At 37.0% G+C, this 25,394-nt stretch overlaps 1 protein-coding gene across 6 annotated transcripts in view; it reads right to left on the bottom strand.

Annotated features, from left to right (window-relative positions):
- Window positions 1–14,624: 14,624 nt before the first annotated feature.
- LOC124803227 (ADP-ribosylation factor-binding protein GGA2) overlaps window positions 14,625–25,394 on the bottom strand; it is a 120,977-nt gene continuing 110,207 nt past the window's right edge. For 4 of the 6 annotated variants that reach the window (XM_047264416.1, XM_047264437.1, XM_047264430.1 and 1 more), the window contains exons 10-11: window positions 23,449–23,559; window positions 14,626–15,494 (exon numbers count right to left, since the gene is read on the bottom strand). In XM_047264416.1, coding sequence (XP_047120372.1) covers window positions 15,396–15,494; window positions 23,449–23,559 — 210 coding nt within the window. In that variant the 3' untranslated portion in view covers window positions 14,626–15,395. Of the gene's footprint in view, window positions 15,495–23,448; window positions 23,560–25,394 lie in introns of all 6 variants that reach the window. The other 2 variants (XM_047264423.1, XM_047264410.1) reach the window with 1 other exon arrangement.

Below are 25,394 nucleotides of genomic sequence, written 5' to 3'. Positions count from 1 at the left end.
CGAGGTACTTCATAATGTCCGAAAACATTATATGTTCCAAAACCCTATTGCAAATCGACATTAGCGATATGTGCCTATAATTCGACGGATTACTCCTACTCCTTTTTGGGTACTGGTGTGACTTGAGCAATTTTCCAGTCTTTAGGTACAGATCTTTCTGTGAGCAAGTGGTTGTATATAATTGCTAAATATGGAGCTATTGTATCAGCATACTCTGAGAGGAACCTGACTGGTATACAATCTGGACCAGAAGCCTTGCCTTTATTAAGTGATTTAAGCTGCTTTACAACACCAAGTATATCTATATCTATGTTTCTCAACCTGGCAGTTGTTCTTGATTGGAAATCAGGAATATTTACTTTGTCTTCTTTGGTGAAGGCATTTCAAAAAACCGTGTTTAATAACTCTGCTATAGTGGTACTGTCATCAGTGACTTCACTGTTGTTAACGCGCAGTGAAGATATTGATTGTCTCTTGCCACTGGTGTGCTTTATGTATGACCATATCTCTTTGGGTTTCCTGCCAGGTTTCGAGACACAGTTTCGTTGTGGAAATTATTGAAAGCATCTCGCATTGAAGTATGCGCTATATTTCGAACTTCTGCAAAACTTTGCCAGTATTGGGGATTTTGCATTCTTTTAAATTTGGCTTGCTTTTTTCATTGCTCCTCCAACACGAATCTGACCCATTTTGTGTACAATGGGGGATCAGTACCATCACTTACTAATTTATGTGGTATATATCTCTCAATTGCTGTCGATACTATCTCTTTGAAATCATTCCAAAACTTTTCTATGCTTATATGATCAGATCGGAAGGAGTGCAGACTGTCTCTTAAAACGGTATTAAGAGCATTTTTATCAGCTTTTTTAAATGGATATACTTTGCGTTTCTTTTTGATGGTTGTAGGTGTTACGGTGTTCAGCCTAGTAGCTACTGCCTTGTGGTCGCTAATCCCTGTATTCGTCACAATACTCACTATTTGTCCAAGATAATTTGTTGCTAAGAGGTCAAGTATGCTATCGCAACCATTTACGCTTCGAGTGGGCTTATGAATTAATTGCCCAAAATAATTTTCTGAGAAAGCATTCAGTACAATTTTGGATGACATTTTATGCCTGCCGCCGGCTTTAAACGTATAATTTTTCCAGCATATCTTGGGTAGATTAAGGTCACCACTGACTATAATTGTATGAGTGGGGTACCTATTTGAAATGAGACTCAAATTTTCTTTGAGCTGTTCAGCAACTATACGTTCTGAGTCGGGGGTCAGTAAAATTCTCCAATTAATAGTTTAGTCCAATTGTCAAGTATAACCTCTACCCACACTACTTCGCAGGAACTGTCTACTTCAATTTCTCAACAAAGCAAACTACTTCTGTCAGCAATAAATACTCCACCACCAACTGTATTTAATCTATCCTTTCTGAACACTATTGGATCATTTGAAAAATTTCTGCTGAACTTATTTCCGGTTTTAGCCAGCTTTCAGTGCCTATAACTATTTGAGCTTCAGTGCTTTCTACTAGGTCTTGGAGCTCTGGTTCTTTCCCAACACAGCTACAACAATTTACAACCACAATACTGATAGTTTCTACAACTAACTTACTGTGTTTTACCTGCCCCCTTTTAGACGGACACCTTTCCTGTGGTTCCCTGAAGCCCTCTAACCTAAAAAAAAAACCCCAGTCCCTTCCACACAGCCCCTGCTACCCACGTTGCTGCTAACTGTGTGTAGTGGACTCCTGACCTATTAAGTGGAACCCGGAAACCCACCACCTGATGGTGCAAGTCAAGGGACCTGCAGCTTGCACAGTCACAGAACTGCCTGAGCCTCTGATTCAGACCCTCCACTCGGCTCTGCACCAAAGGACCGCAGTCAGTTCTATTGATGATGCTGCAAATAGTGAGCTCCGCCTTAATCTAGCAAGCAAGACTGGCAGTCTTTACCATTTCCGCTAGCCACCCAAAACTAGAGACTATCTCCTCCGATCCAAAGCAACACACATTGTTGGTACCGACATGAGCTACCACCTGCAGTTGGCTGCACCCTCTACTGTTCATGGCATCCAGAAGCAGCCTTTCCACATCCACAATGACTCTCCCAGTGTGCACATGGAGTGCACACTGGCTTCCTTCTCCTCCTTGGCAGGCATGTTCCTAAGGGTTCCCATTACGCACCTAACATTGGAGCTCCCAACTACCAGCAAACCCACCCTCTGTGAACGCCCAGACCTTGCAGGCCGAGAAGCTTCCTCTGGAACAGGGTGGACGACTCCATCGGGATCAGAGACATCATCAGCCACAGATACACGCCCGAAACCTGTTCGTCAAACAAACTGGAGAGGCCCTACGATCGGCCTCTCGGAAAGTTTTTCAGTGCCTGCCAGACTTTGGAATGAACTCCCACTCGACCATAGGTGAGGGGTCAACCTCAGTGCAGGCAGTACTCGGGTAGGCCACAGCAGTTGACTGATCGAGAGACACTTGGGACGTGTTTGACATTCCTCACATCCCCGCGTCTGACCCCCCACAGTGATGCCCCTTGGCAGCAGCCTCAAGTTGTGTGACAAAAGCCAACGCAGCCTGAAGCTGTGAGCGATGGGTCGCCGACTCAGCTCGCATCTGTACACAGCAATCACAGTTCCTATCCATTCTGCAGTCGCTCCCATTTGAAGCTCATAAAAATATGTAACAAACGAATGGTGTACTTGCCTTATTAGCTGCAGGAGGTGCTCTCTCACTACAGTCTAACAGACACTGAGCTATACTAACCAAGCCTGTACGATACGAGGGTCAATAGCAACGGTGGTACTGTACACTACACTGTTATTAAAATAAAAGCTTGTGCCTAGTATGCATTCAAACATGCAAGAAATTACAAAAATACTCTAGGTATTTGTAAAGAAGTCAGTCCTGTTTGAAGTTCGTAAAAATATGTAACAAACAAATGGTGTACTCGCTTTATAAGGAGCAGGAGGTGCCCTCTCACTGACTGTCTAACAGAATAATCCGACGGTCTAACAGAATAATCCGAATTAACTGGTGATCAGCTTTCTTGCTGGCCTTAAAAGCAGTAGATGATAATTCACATGATAATGAAATTTGAAGAACTTCATGAAGAAATGATTGTTGCCTAAAAGTTTTATAATGTCTGATGAAAGTACTAGAACAAGAGACTAGATTTCAAAACAGTTCCCATGACTTGGTTTTTGGATTGCAATAGTATGCACTGGATTATGAGCTTCTGCAAAAGAGTTTTAAAAAATGTTAGAGTAAGTATCACCAAGTGTACAGAACTAGGCAGAGATACAAGTGTTCTCCAGTTGACACACTACAAGATAACAGATATGGGTAATCTTATCACTTGCAAGGATGCTGCCGGCCTCCTCTCACTGCTGAGACGTGAGCTCCAATGTTGACTCATTACATGGGGGAGAACTCTTTCTCAATAATACAAATAAATATCGATGGGGTTCACACCAGGATTTTTTTTTTAAAATTCAGAATTTGTTCACTAGAGCTTTGCAGTTTGGGGGAGAAGGAGAAGCTGAGTGCAATAAGTCTTTGCAAGTTTCAACACATTTTTCCTTGTTTTACTCTCAGAAAAAAAAAAAACAAGTGTTGCACCTTGCTTAGCTTTACCTATTTTGTGGGAAACAGATGTTTCTGGGAATGTTCACTGTTTGATCCCTGAATCAGCACACAGGATAAGAAATTCCTGCTGAGTCAGCAGGAAGGTTACTATAAAAGCTGGAAAAAAACTTGCTAGGAAGCTATCAGTTAATGCTGAACCTTTGGAGAGCCAACATTGCAGTCTCTGTCTTAGCGAAAGATGTAAGTAGAGCAGGCATTGCTACTAATAAGAATTTATATATTTTGCTTGAATCACTTGCTGTAATACATGAAAGCAGGGATTGCATGTTACAGAGCTCGAAGAGCCTGATGAGCACAGTAAGCATGTCGGTTTTGGAAAAAAAAGAGCTTGGCCATTCGATATTAAGCACAAAACGCATCACCACCATATCTGGAGTAATGGTGCTGGTTTATCAGAAGGACTGCAAGGTATATCTACCGTTAAGATTCTTGACCGTCAGTTCCACTGAACTTGGCTATCTCAACAGTAGTAAAGCGTGCACAATGCGCTGTGGAAAAGAGAACAACATTGAGATACGTGATTTTGAAATAATTGACAAATAATTGTTTGTGTATACAAAAATGTTAGTTTCTACTTACAAAGTATCACACAGAGCATGACGTTATTGTTAGATTTCTAAAAGAAGACTGTTGTTTAATTCTCAAACGTGTTTAGCTCTCACATACGAAGTTATTGGTGATCTAAAAGCTTTTGCAGAAGTTGATGAGTGAATAATACAATCGCTTCAGAGAGAATGCTTCATCAATTCCAAATACTTTGATGTTTTTGAAGTTTATGATAGTTACTTGTGTATTCACAATGCAGAACTACTACTGTCTGAGCATAAGACGCTGGTCGATTGCTATATTACAGATACATTATTCATAATGCACACAGTTTACCCACAAAGCACTATTCGGTGCCACTCTGATTTCATTAATGGAGATAACAGCAGTGAAACCTTGATTATCAAATTGAGTTGCTCCAAATATCTACTCAAAAAGCAAGAAACTGCTGTTTGCAATAGTCAATGCTGTAAAAAGTGTGGAGGTTCATGTAGAAAGTGTATGAAATTTGCAGAGTATAAAATGTAATGAACTTCCTGCGTAAAATTTTTTATATAATAAAATTATTATTTTTATACTTTGTTTTTATTTTATTTCCAGCAACATAATACAATAATAAGGCAATTTTGATAAGTTGTATGAGAGACAAGAAATGATTACTAGACAGCAGAGGTATACACAGTATTTGTGGTGTAAGAAACAGTGATATGTGTGTACATAAATGATACACAACTTTTTGTTCTCTGAATTGATTTCTTATAATATTATGCCAGAAGTATGCTTATGTACACAATTATCTTTGAAACTTCCTCGCTGATTAAAACTGTGTGCTGGACTGAGGCTTGAACTCAGGACCTTTGCCTTTCACGGGCTCCACCGACTGAGCTACCAAAGCACGATTCACGCCCCATTCTCACAGCTTTAATTCTGACAGTATCTTGTCTCCTACCTTCCAAACTTTACAGAATCTCTCCAGCAAACGTTGCAGAACTAACACTCCTGAAAGAAACGAACGTGGGGGATTTTTCCAGAGCTTCTGTGAAGCACTGTCGTCATGTATTAGAAAGTGAAAGTATTTTGCAGTCTTCAATTTTTATCGCGCCTGTGTCTGGCATTGAAAAAACATAATGGAATTTTTTTAAAAGTGATATAAATGATTGTTTTGTTCAGTTATGTAGGAATATATTCTCAGAATTGAATCAAAATTTGATTCAAGTCAGATGGGTATAGACCACTATTTAGATCTCACTCAAAACGAAACTACCCGATTTCCTCAGCACAATGGGGGAGGAAAAAAAAAATTATTATTATTATATTTTGAATAAAGTCAGGCAATCAACACATTTTTATATCACACTGGATTGCACACCAGGTGCAAGCAACACAGAATAAATAACAGTAATACTTAGGCATGTTTACCAAAATTCAAAATTTATGAGGGCTAGCTTACAATAATGGCTCAAACATGCGTGGAAAACACAAGACATTGCAGAAATATTTTTTTTTTATATCAATTAGTGTGAATATAATGTTCCTTGCTCAGCTCATAGTTTAAACACAACAGTAAATAATGCAGCAAATATTTCTCACAAAAAGATCATTTTCTTTGATGTAGTTCAAGAAATTCACATTTTCTTTTCGTCTCCAAGACTATTGTTGATTGTCTGCTAACATTTACCAGGGTTAAATTAGAAGCTCTAAGTGCTACGAGATGGAATTGACACAATCAAACCGTTACAATATCGTACTGAACAAATATCTGATGCTCTGTTGGATATATCAGAAAACTGGCCTAGTTGGGATTACATTACAACTTACGAAACTTGCTTCCAAAATTTAGAATTTTAAATTTATTTGCTCTTTTCTAATCTGGTTCAGTGCTCTGAACAAAGTTAATTCTTTCAGCAAAATGGTGCTAAGTCTGAAAGTTAATATGCAGGTATGCATAAATCTATTAAAGAGTTTTATTAATAAAATTCACACAATACCTCACAGATGAACAATTTGAAATCGTTTTACAGGAATGTGCCAAAGTGGTACACAAATTAAATGCTGAAACAGATTTCCCTCCAGTAAATATACTTTGCCCAAGAAGACACAATTTCAGTATGAGCATCATGAGAAAGTTTTATTAGACCTGAAAATCGATTACAAAGTTGAGTTTTCTTTTGAATTCCAGATCACACATGAATTTCCTTGACAAATATACTTGAAAAGCTAAAACTGAAGACGATATTTTTAGTTTGGTCAGCACTACATTATTTAGATATCCGAAAGAAGAACTGGTCAAACATTGTGAAGATTTACAGCTGAAATCTAAAGACAATTTGAGAACCGAAACTGATATTGGCAGTGATGGTATGTAGTATAATAAAAATTAATGCTTTAAACTACAATTTCTAAAAGTTGGTCTTGTGATCCACATATTGTCCAGCAATATCTTAAAAAATGATTTGGCACAAACTTTCTCAACACAGCAATAGCATTAAGAATATTTCTTAATCTGCTAGTTCCAGTACCATCCAAAATCCAAATAATTCTGTAAGACCAACAGTGCAACGGAAAAGACTTACAACTTTAGATATTATTTCAATAAAACATGAGATCTTAGATAGTTTTTATATTACAGAAATAATAGAAATCTAAAAGCAAGATACATTCAATTTATGTGAGGATATTTCAGTTTTAAAGCAACTTTCACTTATAAACTAAGTTGCCAAACACACATGAATTAAAATATTCTCAGATTTGGAAATATAATATTTTCAGTTATACGTAATACCTAAAAAATTACACATAATGATCTACGAAAATTCTGTTTACATGGTGTTTTCAAACTGTTCTGTTATGTGTGTTTAGGGCAAATGAATGAATTGGAATACCAAAAATTTACAAAATTCTTTCAGTTTATCACCAACAGACATTCATCCCCAGTTGGTGAATGTTTTACATGGTATCTGCTTCATTTTTTGCAGTTAAGAAATGGCTGCTTGAATTTGTACTTAACTGTAGGTGATCCATTTGAGGCACATACTGATGCTGCAACCACACACAAAACATCAACAAAAATATTGCAGCGTAAATCAGCTAATAAGGATGTATGAAATATCTGACACCACATAAATATCAGAATAAAGTTTTGGATGGAATTACAATAATATGGAAAGGACAGATCGCTACTCATCACACAGAGGAGGCATTGAATCACAGACAGGCACAAACAAAAAGACTGCTAAAATTTTAAGCTTCCTGATAAAGTCCTTCTTCCACAATAGAAAACACACACACACACAAACGGCCACTGTCTCCGGGCATTGGAGCCCAACATAGAACAAATAAATCTGACTCTAAAGCGAATTTGAAAATAAATTACTCAAAAATTTTCAGATTTTTTTTAAAAAAATTGATGCAACTAATTTTTTGGGTCAATTAGTTGCTGCATAATATGAGACATGGGTCCACCACTTGATTGCATAAATTGAAAGCAATCTTAATAAAGGGTGAAGGCAGTCACCCTGTGCCAGTTTTTCCTCAGATGCAAAAAGGATTCTTCTTATTGATTCCATTGAGGAGATTAAAAAGTTAAACAACGAAAAATACAAAGCCATCTGGATCAGCTGAATTAAAGAGACGATCTGAAAACCATTTTAAGACCTTCAGACCAAGACCCTCTCAACTTGTCCTAGTATGTTTCATGGACAATAAAGACAAATTCATTATATAAGTCAGTTTATTTCAATTTTACTTTACAATATTTAAAGAATTTTACACTTTTTAGTAAAACATGCTAAAAATCTAAAGGCCACATATGAAGCCACAAACAGCTGCTGCTATGATTACAAAAACTGAATGCATACACTGATCAAATAGATTCTGTGCACAAGAAAACTGTTCTTTGTCAAGATTTAAAATGAAAATATGTCTTTTGAAACAAACTTCACAACAGCAGCAGCACCAATGATAACAATAAAAAGAAACGAGAGGTTGATTTACTATGCTATTGTACAAAAATATTTACATCCCTTAAAAAGTACAGTTTCATCAGTATTGAGATCAAAATTCTAATACTTTTATGTAAGTACTTGATTTAACAAAAGTCACACTGTTAATATGCATACTTTTTATACATACACAACCAGTGTTTTACAAGAAAATGCAGCAGGAATTTTTTACTGATCACAAGCAAAAAGTATATCACAAAAAATAAAGAAAATGTCTCATGTAGTTCTCTCTCTGGAAACTTTGCAACATACATTTTGAGCAGCCATCGAATGAACATTACAGTTAGAAAAAGGTCACAACCTGATGACACTAGCTGCATATATTCAAATAGCTGTGTCACAAATATAAAAAGAGGTGAAAGGTAACCACTTCACCACTGAAATAAAAAAGTCTATAAATGTCAGCCAGAAAAAATGAATATTTTGAAGGGGGTCTTTCAGTAACAGAATTCTGCTATGGAATGAGAAGCAAGTAGTGCCACACCTCATGTCCAGGCTCTCAACTTACCAGTTATTCCAATATTCCTGTCATTAAACATTTATAGCTGCCTACATTCAATTAACTGCATACAGTATTTTTTTTAAAAATGTGCAGGGACACATTACATAGCCTTTAAATATTTACCAGTGTTCAAGGAGGACAGAAGGTTGAGGGAAAACACGATGAAAATTAGTCCTCATCTTTCAATTTGATAACTTTAAGTTATGTACACTAAGTAACAGTTTGCACCACAACCATATGGTATTTGCAAGTATGTTGATTTGATCTAACAAAAGATGCTAATTTAGTTACATAATGACTACATACTGACTGAGATCTATATGTATAAGAAAATGCGAGCGAATACCACTCATCACAACGTAAGCCAAAATTTGATTTATGAGAGAAGTCATGCAAATAGCAACATTTTCTCTAAAAATACACAGAATGCTGCTGCACACTTTATCATCAACTTGTTACAAGAAAAGTCATGCAACAGTAGTCCTAATGATAAAGATAAATTCTTTTATATTTTCTATTGTTTCTTCACATGTTCATAATTTAAGTTTTCTAATGAAAAATGTATAAAATCACATTTCTCCAAAGGACAAAACTTAGTATAAAAGCCACCTTCCATATACATAAAGTTGTCAAGTTATACACATCCACATTGTAGTTTACTGCAAAGTCCTTGTGGAAATAACTGCGAGGCATAATATAACACGGGATTCCGAACTGTTTAGTTTCTAACTACACAAGATCAATATAATACTTCACAATAAACACACAACTATATGTTACAAAATAACGTCAAATACAAGTTACTTAGATTTCCAATGCACCAGGAATGTAAATCATAACTTTACAAGTTTCTACACAAGCATAGTGTGTGCTAAAACTAACAAGTTACTAGACATTACTCTTACAAATGTGGTAGTTTCTACAGCTAACTAAAATGCTTTGCTTAGTTAATTTAGTATCAAGTATATCAAAGTAGAACTGGAACAGCCCAATAACCTGCAAACTTAACACGTGAAGATAACACCACATATGTTAGGTTACAAATACTCAAAGTGTTACAAGTTCTAACCTGTTAAAAATTATCCTAACAAACCATGTTCAGAATTGAGAAGCCACTTATAATGTCAACAAATACCCTTTAGATTGTGTTATATTCTAGATTCACATGTGATTTGTCCTCCTACACTGGTTCAACCATATAAGACTGCACTTTTCACCAAGACGTGGAATATCAAACACAGCAGATGTTTGTCCGTAACAAAATATGTAGATTTTAAATAACCAAGATATTAACCCTTTCTCATGGCTAGAATAATGGGTATAATTAATTATAAATTTCTGCTATTTTATTGAGATATTAAACATAAAACCTGTCTGCCAGTGAGCTAATTTACAGTTCCTTTGTTGTTTAACAATATCTGTCTATAAATGTGAACACGATGTTATCCTGTTTAGTTATGCTGATTATACAGATGAAATGTGCCAATCATGTTTTAGGCAATATAGAAGCTGAGGCTGCTGTTAACTTAAGAACAAGCCACTGTAGTCTAAAAGGAAACACTTACAAAAGTTTGTCCTCACACAACTGTCACAAAAGAAAGTTTCCTCCATCTTCAGATATGAAAACGAGAGCCAATGAGTGTATTCACTTGTTCTTTGAATAAGTATATTAAAACAGAGTCCCCTACTTCTTATTGTTCACTAGTACACAATCTTGCAACATCATATTTGCTGTTTTCAGTAGGTTTTATCCATCAGGGTTGCTTCATGGATAACATAAAAAAGTGTCTTTTCTTTTATGACATGGACGTGTTCTTGCTGGAGTCACTTTTTTTCATATTTGGTGTGTGACCAAATCTTCATCAGTAAAGTGGCTTTCACTACAGGAACACAGCAATAAATGCGGACACAAACACACACACACACACACACACACACACACACACACACACACATAACTATACACCAGCGCAGTTTTTAAGGTTACCTTTGTAAATAGCACTCTGATACATGCCTGAATAAATATCACATGTTGAACACTATAAAGTAACAATACTTGACACAGTTGGGAGTGATAAATCATAAAAAGGTTCCCAACACATAAATTACTTTTTAAAGCAGAGGGAAAAAGGTCGAAAATGCAAAAAAATATAAATTTAAATGCAAAGGAAGAAAGAATAAGTAAGTTGCAGAAAAAAAGAGAATGGCCAGTGTAGAGAATCTTGAGAGTGTTGTGGCATTTCTCCCAACCCCTCCTTTCCATGCAGTTGATCAGTAGGTAAACCATCATAACTGCCAGCCATCACTAAATGTTTTCATTCAGTATGTTCACTTGTATTTTGCTTTCAAGATACCACATACGGTTATTGATTTGCTAATCAAATGGATTTTTCAGTACTTCCACATATGACCATCTCTTCAAATATAACTACACAATTTTCTTTACCTCTTGAAATAGGAAAATTATGATTTAATGACTTTTTGCTGACAAGGTCATTTTAGACAAAGCATAAGTTTGGATCAGGGAAGGAAACTGGCCATGTCCATTTCAAAGAAACCATCCCAAAATGCCTTATGTAATTTAGGTTTATTAGTATGTCTATCATTACAAATTTCATAGATCCGAGTCACTGCAATTAACATGATTTCATTATTTGCTCTTTGTTGGGAAGAGTTGAGGAAGGAGGGAGGGGGCATGAGAGGCAGATGGGGGCAGGGTTATCACACTAAACACTGTGTTGATCCAACATGTACTATTATAAAAAAGTGGCACAGATCAGTTGACACAAAATATTAAATGAGACTTAAGCCATTTACTAAATTTGATGCTGAGCAGTATAAGGGAAAGGTAATCACTCACCTCCAGTGGATCAAAGCATGCAGCACCGAATCATATAACAGGAAATGGCATTCACACTAGCTTTCGAGCACTAGCTCTTTTTCTAGCAATGGTATACAAATTAAAACATACAACTCCAGAGACACACAAATACACAAACCTATGGTCGGGCCTTGCCATGGCCATGGGAGTGTGCATTTGGGTGTCTGTGCGGTTGTGTGCGCAACTGTGTGTACTATTGCCAGAAAAAGAGCTAATGCTCAAAAGTTAGTGTAAAAGTAAGACATGGCCACGCGAGTGCACATTTGGGTGTGTCTGGTTGCATGTGTGAATGTGTGTGTTGTTGCTAGAAAAAGAGCTGCTGTTCAATACCTAGTGAGAATGCTATTTACTGTTATGTGTTTCTGTGCTTCAAACATTGACCTACTATAGGTGAGTTATTGCCTTTCCCATATTTTATGTACTGCTCCATCCAGGAATTTCCGTAAACTTGATATTGAATTAGTTGCTTAAAATATATTGCATAAGAGACTGCATTCAGTTACAAATTGAGAATTTACTGACACCAATGCTTCCATAAATTCATGATTAGTAACTATATCTAATCAGTTATGATCACTACACAGCACAAACTGTGCAACAAACTACCTGTGAATTCTGTACTAACCATTGATAATTTTTAAGCAATGATAATAAGTTCTTTTGTCAATGATCTAAATGTTTCTATCATTCTGCAATCAAATCTTGGTGGTTCACTGCAGGACTCTGTAACATCCAAACTGACGTTGAGAATTTTTAGCTCCAGAACACTATTATTGTATTAAAACCACAGATAGCTCTTCATAAAGAAACATCTGAATTAACACAATGTCATCACTACAAGGATGAAACATAACATTCACCTATTTTCTCTCTCTCTCTCTCTCTCTCTCTCTCTCTCTCTCTCTCTCTCTCTCCCCCCCCCCCCCCCCCCCTATTTTACTACTGCGCAGCTATTAAACCTTGTTATGTAACATGAATGTGCACTGTTCTTAATAATTTTTATTCTTCAATTCATAAAGCATATTATAACGCTTGCCACTTGTGTTGTGCTGACACCTATGGCTAAATATTCTTACTTATCGCTGTATCTAAATTTTATAAAAGAATTCACGTGAAAGGCTGCGTACATGTTACAAACAAAAGTGCCAGATGCAAGTAGCCTCCTTGTGTAAAAATTATCACTATGAATTACTTAAAAGGAAGGTAGTTTTGACTGGGGGTAACATTTATATGTACTTTTTTGTTGTAAATATCCAGAAAAAATAAAATAATTAAAAATTAACATCCTAATATGTAAAATATATCATGTAGAACTGCTTGTTACCAAATGTACTGACGAGTCCCTCTTTGCAAAGAAAGAAACTAACTACAATTTTTTTTTGCTCGTGGCATTATTAATGCGATCACATAAATTACGATAAATACAAAAATGGATAAAAATACATTGCTCAAATAACACATGTCATTGACAAAGCCATGCTATTCAGTACCAATTAAGATCGCTTGTTTACCTATTAAACTACAAATGAGAAGTAGTAATTCATTTCTCTGCACCAAATTGAGAAAAATCTCTCATTCTAACTGACCAGGTGTCTTTGTACCTGTTTTTGGTTATTCTATACTAGATGTTACGTTACCCACGTTTGTGCAGTGTTGTAAATATTTTCATCTTGCAAAGTTAGAAGACTTTTTTTCCAATAATGAACAGTGCCATGAACTGAGTATTACACTACAGAATCTGCTTTGAGGAAGCATAACGCAAATTTGTATTGTTTGACTATGTAGGTCTGTAACAAAATGTGATATACAAACTAAATTTCCTTCAAAGGACTTTGAATCAGGACAACTGCAAGTTGACTTTTCCTGGTCTAGAACTCAAAGTTAAATTATCTTTAATACCTGTAAACTCGAATTGAATTAAATTAATAAGCAGATCAGTGTCCCCGAACAAAAGAGAACAGTCCATGGTGTATCATGTCATCACAGTGATTAACCACTGAATGCTTATTTCCAAAGAATATCTATTCTGTAAAAAATGTTGGTATCTACTGGAAACAGAAGCAGCTAGTCAATGCTGAATCTTTCAAACTTTCATTTTATGTGCACTTGACCACATTCATGTCTCTACACTAAAGGGATACCCTGTGCACGGCACCAAGACAATGCAGTAAAATACAGAAAGTTATCTTAAAAACAATAATTAGCTTTTAGAAATTTTCCACGTTTCTCGCTGTCTCTGTAACTAAGTTCTGAATTTCTGATGAATTGCTTTTCACAACACTTACTGTAAATTACTCACTTTACAGTCTTTACTGCTGGCCACAGTTATTCTTAATTCTATACCCTGTCTCACACTAGAAATGGGATGAATATATCCTCCAAGTTCTGTTGAATACAGTGTATTCTTTTCTGTCAATGACAGTATGCATTATCAGCAAATGATACTCTGAGTTTAAAACTATCCACTTATGTACTAGAGTGTTCGAAGTGTGTATAAACTGAGATTAAATTTGATGTATCCATATTTACATTTTTTTAAACTCAGTGATGTACAATATGACCTTTCTGCCAAACAATCTTCAACCAAACATCCCTTAACTGCTGCATTCATTAAATTTAATAAATATTATGTTTGCTTACCTCTACTCTATTAGATATTTTCTTTATGTTCTCTGTATAAAACTGACTCATTCAAAATGTATCAATCTCATTTTGTATCACAGTGGAAGGGGTAGGGTGGCGGTGGGGTGAGGAGGAGTGGGGAGGGGGGGGGGGGGAGATATGGTGTATGGCGTGGATAAATGAGAAACTTGGCCAAAGGGCTACACTCATTCCTGTTAATGTGTTCCCTATCTTCTAACTGAACAATGCTTCCTCTAAGTATATTTATAGAAATAGCTATGTGACATCAAAGCTATTTTCAAAGCAAATTTATCATAACAAATGATCAATTTGTAGCTCATAACCCCTGCATGAATTACTTCATGCAGCAAGCATTAATACAATAATCCATATAGACTATAAAATTTTTATAATTTGCAAATAAACATACATTATAAACATTTTTTGGCAATTACAAGCATTGCTACAATGCTTCAACAAGGTCACATAAATTGTAGTAAATTTTACAATAAGTTGTAAACAATAATTTAACTACACGGCAATAAGAAACTGCTCCGATGGCTGCAAAAATATACCACCATGGTATTGTTGAGTGTCTTCTGTCACTTAATGGCATGACAACTAATATAAAGCCAGTTCAGAGTAAAGCTTTAAATAACACATTTAAAAACAAATTTAAGGTGTTATAGCTCATTGGCTGTTAAGTAAATACTGTTTTCTGTGATTGTGGCACTACTACAAGAAAAGAAGACTGCTGAAACGAAATAGAAGTGAGTAGTGAAGCAGACACAGCATAGATGAAGCACCTCCACGAAATTCAACAACAAATAACATATTTCATAAATAGCTCAAGTACATTAATTGTGGCAAATACAGTTATGGCTACCGTTTCTAAAATATTACAGTGTACACGAAAATTTATGTAGTTTAGGTGGCTGTACATGCATTACACTTAAAAATTACACTTTGTTTTGGTGTGTTACAGTCTTTGTGAAACTATTATCAATAAGGTTTGATGCAGCAATAAAAATACATATTTAACCTCATTAATTTTTTATGTACAGCATACAACAGCACTGCAGAACAAACAGCCAACATAAATTCCAGCCTTGATGTTACTCATGCAGATTCCAACAAATAATATAATTTCTCATCATTATGATAGTTTTTTTATTTATTTTTGAAGTCACTGCACTTCAGATGGCAACTGCTCTACTTCACCCATTTCAGTTATAGTGTCATCATCCATTGAATAACTTATCATGAATTTCAGGGAAACTGGTTCCTGAAAATGGAAGTAAAAAATGTCTAGTCCAACTTTCAGTAACAACAACAACAACAACAACAACAAATGATAGCAAAACACTGAATCAATTATGCACTTCATATGTCCAGTGAAGTGTAGTAGTGCACTTAAATTAAAAACTAGTCCTATGGCACTTCTGTGAGAGCTAGTGAAATGGCAAAAAGGGAGCAGGGGTGGAGGCAGTCGCCAACTGCATTGACCATTTTAAATACAGTGGACATATTTAAATTTTTTAATAAGACGAACAGTAGCCACCTCCTGATCTCACTTTTCAATATAGTGAAACAGCTCATCTTTTAACAAGCAATGCAATGACTGTTCATTCAAAAAATAATTCAGTTGTAAATGTGTACAGGCAAAATGATAATTTCCTTCTCTTAAGGAGTTTAAAATACTATCAACAGTAATTTAATCATGTACATGTCCCATAATAGATTATCAGAGAACCACTGGGAATTTGCTGCATGTTATTGCTTGTATCAATGTCCCACTGATAGAGGGAAACCTGCTAACATTTTGCAGAATTCTTACAGTTACAGTTTGCACCTGTAGGTTGTAGCTGCTATTTCTTGAACTGAATTACTTTGTGCCAGCAGAAAGGTAACCCAATGAACAGATTTGCAATGCAGGCTGCTGTTGCGTCTTCCTGGCCTACTTATATCAATGAAGTGCATGCATATACTGACATTTGTCCATACTGAGCACCTGTTGTGTGAGTTAAAAACTTGGGAGAGATGCACTACCCACTGATGCGTGTGTGCGTTTTACCTGTCTTGTAGTTTTTGTGCAGTCATTTTCTGAGAAATTAGAGGTTACAAATAACCACTTATGTCCCACTCCTACCCATGTGGTACATCAAACAGTGGGAATGTTTTTTTTTTTCATACTGTCATTTCTGACCACAACAACAATAATTAAAATAACCATATACTAATGTCTTTCACCTGTGGGAAAGGGGGTGGGGATGTGAAAGAAAGAAAGCCAGATTTTTCCCATTTAAAAAATACACTTTTTCCATGTTAACTGACATAATTTCCATCTGAGCTGTAATAGTTATTAATTGTTTGCGTGGTAATTGTTTTATGCACTGATGTAGAACTTCCTGGCACTTTAAGAAATGGGAAAAAAAGACTATGTTTTTGAAAAGATCTCTGATGCGCTGGCTGCAACATGCACACTGCACGTTTTCTAATTATGAAAGTATAAATGCAAATTCCACCAAATGCAGCACATTAGTTTCCGAAGCACTGAAATCAAGATTGCAATGCACTTTTGTCAGCCAACTAAAGCTCATGTCACCTGATCTCGCCAGCCGATTACAGCAGATATTCAGAGCATAGGACACGTGATGCAGTCAGCCAATAGCTACATCCCTGTTAAGTGGCGTGAACACACAAATAGGAAAAGTTAATGGTTTAGATTAATGTACTCTTAGTTAGTTACAAGCAAAGCTAAACTTTCACATATATTAGCCCTTTGTTGTGCTTGTTATCATTTAAGATATATTACAGACAAATGTGCCACTAAAATTTAAAAAAATGACATAAATGGCTGGTCTTTTGGATCCGAAATTTTTCTCCCTGGCTGAACCTCAAAGTGTTAAGTTTTGAATGAGAGTCCTACACACTGTGATTTAAGGAATTCATTGCACATTCTCACACGTAACTTAATTCATCTTGTGTAAAAGGAAATTTACTTAGAAAGTAACACTTCTCAAATCACCATCTGCAACATTCTCCTTGATCTGTTAGAAATAGGTTTATTTGACCAGTTGCCAGAGATGTCGGGAAACATGCGTTACTGCACACACAGAGCTACGATGATGTTGTAAGGCCTTGCTTGGCATTTGCTCTACTCATATGCCTCAAACACTTGTTTGTATATGCCAGAACTAAGCACCATAATTTTTTATGACGTCTTCAAACACTATAAAAAATTAATAAGGTCATCTGTGAAGCCAAGAAATTGTACAGCTGGCAGTTTATATTCTACTTCAGCATTAAATATAAAGCTTTATGGGGAGTTATAATGTAAACACACTGTGTGCATCCAGCTTATAGTTTACCGAAGAACGGCGTCCTGTAAATTTAAGCCAAAAACAACACAAATTAAGAAATAACGTCAAGCCTAGAGGATGTATCAGATAAGAGTTGAAACATGTATTGTGATAAAAAAAAAAAAAAAATTGTTTCAAGGAAGGCAGATTTGTAAAATTCTGCTTAAGCTGTCAATGTATTTGAAATAACATAATATATTCAATACTACTGACCAAGTTTGCCCTTTTAGTCATCTTCAAACGAACATTAACTTATGTTCATAGGTATATAGGGTGGTCCATTGACAGTGATCGGGCCAAATATCTTACGAAATAAGTATCAAACGAATAAACTACAAAGAACGAAACTCGTCTAGCTTGAAGGGGGAAACCAGATGGCGCTATGGTTGGCCTGCTAGGTGGCGCTGCCATAGGTCAAACGGATATCAACTATGATTTTCTAAAAATAGGAACCCCCATTTTTTATTACATATTCATGTAGTACGTAAACAAATATGAATGTTTTAGTTGAACCACCTTTTTCGCTTTGTGATAGATGGCGCTGTAATAGTCACAAACATGTAAGTACATGGTATCACATAACACTCCGCCAGTGTGGACATATTTGCTTCGTGATACATTACCCGTGTTAAAATGGACCGTTTACCAATTGCGAAAAAGGTCGATATCATGTTGATGTATGGCTATTGTGATCAAAATGACCAATGGGCGTGTGCTATGTATGCTGCTCAGTATCCTCGACATCATCCAAGTGTCCGGATCATTCGCTGGATAGTTATGTTATTTAAGAAAACAGGAAGTTTTCAGCCACATGTGAAACATCAACCACGACCTGCAACAAATGATGATGCCCAAGTAGGTGTTTTAGTTGCTGTTGAAGCTAATTCACGCATCAGTAGCAGACAAATTGCGCAAGAATTGGGAATCTCAAAAATGTCAGTGTTGAGAATGCTACATCAACATCGATTGCACCCGTACCAAATTTCTACGCTTTAGAAAGCATCGTTCCTGCGAAACACAACTCGCCCTTTTTGCACATGATATCTTGCAAACCATGGATGAAGGGTATCAGACGCATGCCATATTCCTTGATTTCCGGACAGCATTTGACTTGGTGTCCCACTGCAGACTTCTAACTAAGGTACGAGCATATAGGATTGGTTCCCAAGTATGTGAGTGGCTCGAAGACTTCTTAAGTAGTAGAACCCAGTATGTTGTCCTCAATGGTGAGCGTTCATCGGAGGTGAGGGTATCATCTGGAGTGCCCCAGGGAAGTGCGGTAGGTCCGTTGTTGTTTTCAATCTACATAAATGATCTTTTGGATAGGGTGGATAGCAATGTGCGGCTGTTTGCTGATGATGCTGTGGTTTACGGGAAGATGTCATCGTTGAGTGACTGTAGGAGGATACAAGATGACTTGGACAGGATTTGTGATTGGTGTAAAGAATGGCAGCTAACTCTAAATACAGATAAATGTAAATTAATGCAGATGAATAGGAAAAAGAATCCTGTAACGTTTGAACACTCCATTAGTAGTGTAGCACTTTACACAGTCACGTCGCTTAAATATTTGGGCGTAACACTGCAGAGTGATATGAATGGCAGTTGTGGGGAAGACGGATAGTCGTCTTCGGTTCGTTGGTAGAATTTTGGGAAGATGTGGTTCATCTGTGAGGGAGACCGTTTATAGAACACTAATATGACCTATTCTTGAGTACTGCTCGAGCGTTTGGGATCCCTATCAGGTCAGATTGAGGGAGGATATAGAATCAATTCAGAGGTGGGCTGTTACATTTGTTACTGGTAGGTTTGATCATCACGCGAGTGTTACAGAAATGCTTTAGGAACCCGGGTGGGAGTCTCTAGAGGAAAGGAGGCATTCTTTTTGTGAATCGCTACTGAGGAAATTTAGAGAACCAGCATTTGAGGCTGACTGCAGAACAATTTTACTGCCGCCAACTTACATTTCGCTGATAAGATAAGAGAGATTAGGGCTCGTACAGAGGCATATAGGCGGTCATTTTTCCCTCGTTCTGTTTGGAAGTGGAACAGGGAGAGAAGATGCTAGTTGTGGTACAAGGTACCCTCCGCCATGCATCGTATGGTGGATTGCGGAGTATATATGTAGATGTAGATGTAGACCAGGAATTGCATGGCAACGACTTTGAACGTCGTGTACAGTTCTCCCACTGGGCACAAGAGAAATTACAGGACAATGATGGATTTTTTGCACGAGTTCTATTTAGCGAAGAAGCGTCATTCACTAACAGCGGTATCGTGAACCGGCATAATATGCACTATTGGGCAATGGAAAATCTGCTATGGCTGCAACAAGTGGAACATCAGCAACCTTGGCGGGTTAATGTATGGTGCGGAATTATGGGAGGTAGGATAATTGGCCCCCATTTTATCGATGGCAATCTATATGGTGCAATGTATGCTGATTTGCTACATAATGTTCTACCGATGTTACTACAAGAGGTTTCACTGCATGACAGAATGGCGATGTACTTCCAACATGATGGATGTCCGGCACATACCTCGCATGCGGTTGAAGCGGTATTGAATAGCATATATCATGACAGGTGGATTGGTCGTCGATGCACCATACCATGGCCTGCACGTTCACCGGATCTGACGTCCCCGGATTTCTTTCTGTGGGGAAAGTTGAACGATATTTGCTACTGTGATCCACCGACAACGTCTGACAACATGCGTCAGCGCATTGTCAATGCATGTGCAAACATATCGGAAGGCGAACTACTCACTGTTGAGAGGAATGTCATTAAACGTATTGCCAAATGCATTGAGGTTGACGGAAATCATTTTGAGCATTTATTGCATTAATGTGGTATTTACAGGTAATCACGATGTGACAGCATGCGTTCTCAGAAATGTACATGTATCACATTGGAACAAAAGAAATAAAATGTTCAAACGTTTCTACGTTCTGTATTTTAAATTAAAAACCCTACCTGTTACCAACTGTTTGTCTAAAATTGTGAGCCATATCTTTGTGACTATTACAGCGCCATCTATCACAAAGCGAAAAAAGTGGTCCAACTAAAACATTCATATTTCTTTACGTACTACACGAATATGTAATAAAAAATGGGGGTTCCTATTTAAAAAACACAGTTGATATCCGTTTGACCTGTGGCAGCGCCATATAGTGGGCCAACCATAGAGCCATCTGGTTTCTCCCTTCAATCTAGACAAGTTTCGTTTTTTGTAGTTTTTTCATTTGAGGCTTATTTCGTGAGATATTTGGTCCAGTCACGACCAATGGACCACCCTGTATAACATTAACAAATCTGACTTTATGTCATAAAAGAAACAGGACATTTTACTCCAAGAGCACCATTTTTGTAAACCATATTAAAATTAAAGTGCACATTCGTACGTCCAGAGTCATGCAGAAATAGGCTCCTAGCTGGTATTATGCTTTTGAGTGTGGTTTTCAGGATGTGAATTTTTTTGGAGTACCACCACTGCATTATCTCAGGTTCGGTTTTTTATTTTAGAATTATGCTGTATGTTGCAGAAGATGAAAACATGCACCTAAAATTCAACAAACAGTAGAAACTAGCCGGTAGTGTGGAATGAAATACTTCGTTTCAAATAAACTGGTTGCCTCTGCGAAACTGTTACTAAACTCCAAATTTCCTTAGCAATCAACAAAAATAACTCCACTGCTCTGCAAGATGATTAATGCTTGATTGCCAACAATGTGGAAATAAAATAAAATCAGAAAACTGAAACCTGAAACTAATGAAATATTTCAGTCTTCTGTAGTTATGTGAATGTATTTTAATTCACTTGATAGCTCCCACCCACAGAAATCCAGTTCGTTTTCATTTGACGTGAGATCTATAAACAAAGAGAAAACCGTAAACTCACGAAATGTGAACACAGGTCATGTGGAGACTACTACCATCCGCCCGCCCCCACTGCCAAATTACAACTCAGACTGCTCTGCATATGCACGAATCTGGCAGCCTGACCAGGCTAGAAAAAGTTTTCCAGCTAGCATCTGGCTGCTTGCTGCTACTGCTTATGCAGCTGACAGTCATGCTTCAAGTAGCGAGAAGCGGGAGAAGGTGCCGCTCACACAATACTTCAGCTCTTTGCATGTGCATGTGTCCTCTTGTAACTGATCAAAGGAAACTAATGTTAACAGTTGTGATGTCATGATCATCGAAAGCAGTTTGTTGTTGCAAAGTATTGCACAGTTCTGTCGTAAAGCCTCTGACACATTTTGCTGCTGGCAGACGCCTGTGTTTTGTTGTAAATGGACCATTTGCTTTGGAATTTAAGTTTCATTTTGGTGTTTTTCCCTCATTTATGCTTTATTGCTGCAGTACTGTTCTCCAGCATTGGGCTAAAGTAAAATTCTTTGTTAGAGTATCAGTTCTTATTATAAGTCAAAATTACAAAAATTTAACTGAAAACTAAAATAATGAAAAATTCCCATGTTTTCTTGTATGAAAACAAAATCCTGTTGTCGCCCCCCCCCCCCCCCCCCCCCCCCCCCCGGGCATATACACCCTGCAAATACGTATTTACGATTTTTGCCATATCAGCCAGTCAATACTTCAAACATGATATTTGGAAAAATTATCAGTGGTTTACAGCCGTATTATACATAATGGTGAATATGATTTTGTAGATTTTCTGCAGGAACTTTTAATTTGATATTTTCCTTGTTAACTACGATGTCACCTTTCTTCGGCTATCTGCCTGCACTAAATCTTTTGGATAGATTCATTATGGGTTCTTCCATCACTTCCAAGTCAGAAAGAAACTTCATTAGGATAAGAATGATGTTTAAAATTTAACCAATGTAGCTATTGTCTTTTTCAATATCCACTGCTGAGCAATGTCAATCAGTATTTTTTCTATTAATTAATTTGTTAATTTTTTCTTCCTAGTCTACCTTTTCTCCAGCTCTAAATGCATAGTGCAACGTCATATCAAAATATTATTTGACCAGGTGTGCAGAAGTGAACATTTGTAGGAAATCCTTCGGATGTTAACACTGAATCACATGCAAATGGAATTAAATCTCAAATCTCACTGTACTGAAATGGAACAGACTTATCTTTGCTAGCAGAATATTGTACACCAAAGGTAATTATTCTGTTTTATGCTGTACTCATTCACAAGTTTAGTTAATTCTTACTACAGCAAATTAACAAAATGAATATTGTTACTATTGTAATGCTGAACACTATAAGCACAAAATGATAAAAAGTGCAAAAGGTCTGCATTTGTTGACCATAATCTTTTTAAGCCTCAGACAGGAAGTGCGAAATGCAAATAAGTTACCTGACTGTATACCCACTCCCTTTTGCTATATGTGTGTTATATTGTTGCATTAACAGGTGTCAATATATGTAAGCACTATTTTATAAAGGTCCCGTAGTGTGAGGTGTCTACCCATGCCAACAGATAATGTAACAGACATTCTCTTATTATTTTTGAGTTGTTTAACCTAAATACTAGACGTTAAAATGACTGCGGTTTCAATACTTTACATTAGTTGTGTGTGTGTGTGTGTGTGTGTGTGTGTGTGTGTGTGTTTGTGTTTTTCTACAAAGGTTATAATATCAGTTTAACATGACAATGTTAGAATTTTTTAAGTCTTCAGAGAATTTTTTAGGTCTTCAGATTAATATACAGTGTCTTTCTAATGTGAATATTTGCGTTTAGGTGTCAATGCAAATGGTTTGAAGATTCTAACATATCACCACCACATTACAATAATATGCAAAATTAATTGTTTCCATACTAAATATTAAAAATACCCTTCATCATTCAATTGAGGCAGAGTCATCAAAATACTTTTTAAATTATCATTGTGGCTTGATTCCTCACCTTTCTTGGATTTGCAATCAGCATGACTTGCGTGATGGCGGAAGGTGGCAAAAATGGGCTGTGCCCAGGAAGTTCAGATCCAGATGGAGGCTGAAGCCTTAACTTGCACGACTGTAACAAAATAAATTATATGTCATGCAAAAAAAGACAAAGAATCATTGAACAAGGGCCTGCAATGTAAATGTATGTCTTTCAAGTTTTTGCACTTAAGGTGAACCAGTTAGTATTCTTGATAAAACAGTCTGACACTGATATTGTTTTTAATTTTTTTTAGAAAAAAAAAAACAAACATAAAACACGAATTCAGTTAAGTCAGACTAACTTTCAGATTTCCATTTACGTTTACAAATATCATCACTTTAAAACTACAAATGGCTGAAAGCAGGGTGAGACTACAGCCATTATATTTCTCAAAGACATGCAGCTCCACTCTATGGTTTGTTGATTTTGGTATACTTACCCCTTTTGGAATTGCAGGTGTGGACTATTCAGGATGATGAGGTCACCATAAAAATTGAACTCTAGCATTCTACAGGTGAGAATGTGAAGTGTTAGATCCCTTAATTGGGAAGATAAGCTACAGAATTTGAGAAGAGAAATGGATAGGCTGATGTTATGTATACTGAATATAAGTGAAGTATGGTGGCAGGAAGAACAGGATTTCTGGTCATTTGTGTAAAGGCTTATCAATACAAAATGACATAGGTATAACACAGGAGTAGGACTAACAATGAACAGGAAAACAGGGCTACTGGTAAGCTATTATGAACAGTATAGTGTGTGTACTACCGCTGACCAGATGCACACAAAGGCAAGATCCACTACAATAGTACAAGAAGGCCCTATGAATTATGTCCACTAACACTGTAGACGATGAAGAGATAGAAATAGTGTGTGATGAGATTAAACAAATTATTCAGTATGTTAAAATGGAAATTTAATTGTGTGGGACAGGTACCTGATAATAGGAAAAGTAAGAGTTGGAGCTACTACAAGGTTCGAAATAGATTGTATAAAGGCAAAACAAAAGACTTTACAACAAACACATTTCCACAAATAGATGTGCACTCTGATCATAATGTATCTGTTATGAACTGCTGATTCAAACTTTACAAAATTGCAGAAAGACAAGGGGGGGGTGGGGGGGTGGACCACCACCAAAGATTGTCGTCAGTTTCAAAGTGAGCCTTAGGTAAAAGTGACAAACTGGGGGAAAGGAAACAGTAGAAGACAACCAGGTAGCTTTCAGATGGAATAGTGAAGGCAGCAGAATAACAACTACGCAAAAAAAAAGAACCAGTCTAAAGCCCTGGACAAAACACCACCACCACCACCACCACCACCACCACCACTGCACAGTTCCAGTTCCTTTGGTACTGTTAATGAGCCCTCTTCCCGTTTCTTCTGTCCATGCATAATCTGTCATGGAGATCATCATCCACTGTCCTTCCCCTATCAGCACGGTCTTCCTTTAACATGTCCAATAACAGGTTCTGGATCTTCCTAATGGGCGTTTTTCTTCCACCTCTCTTTCCAAATCTATTCGGACTGTTCTTGAAGTCTCCAACCCATTACAAGCCCTTACCACAGTAGTCGGGATGTACTGCTTCTGTCCAAGTGGAATGTCTTGATACCCGCTTTGTTCCTCATCTCCTCATTCCTTAACTTATCCACCTTAGTTTTCTGGATGGTGGATCTAAGGAAAGTCTTCTGGATGGTGGAACTAAGGAATTTCATTTCTGATCTGATGCCCAGTCTCGTTCTGGAGATTAATTCTACACACTCTACCTATGTGGTCTCCTAATTTCACGATTGATGAATGCCCTTCTCTGCTGACTGCTATCACCACTGTCGTGGTCTCCCTGATGTGGAGGTTGTAACCCTAGAACTTGAATTTCCACACATTTGAGTCTGGTCTGAACTTCCTCTTCTGGATCACCTCAGAC

Source organism: Schistocerca piceifrons, chromosome 1 (assembly GCF_021461385.2).
Source record: "Schistocerca piceifrons isolate TAMUIC-IGC-003096 chromosome 1, iqSchPice1.1, whole genome shotgun sequence".
NCBI lineage: Eukaryota > Metazoa > Arthropoda > Insecta > Orthoptera > Acrididae > Schistocerca > Schistocerca piceifrons.
The sequence above is the reverse complement of the archived record's forward strand: the minus strand, read 5'-3'. Positions and strand labels throughout refer to the sequence as shown.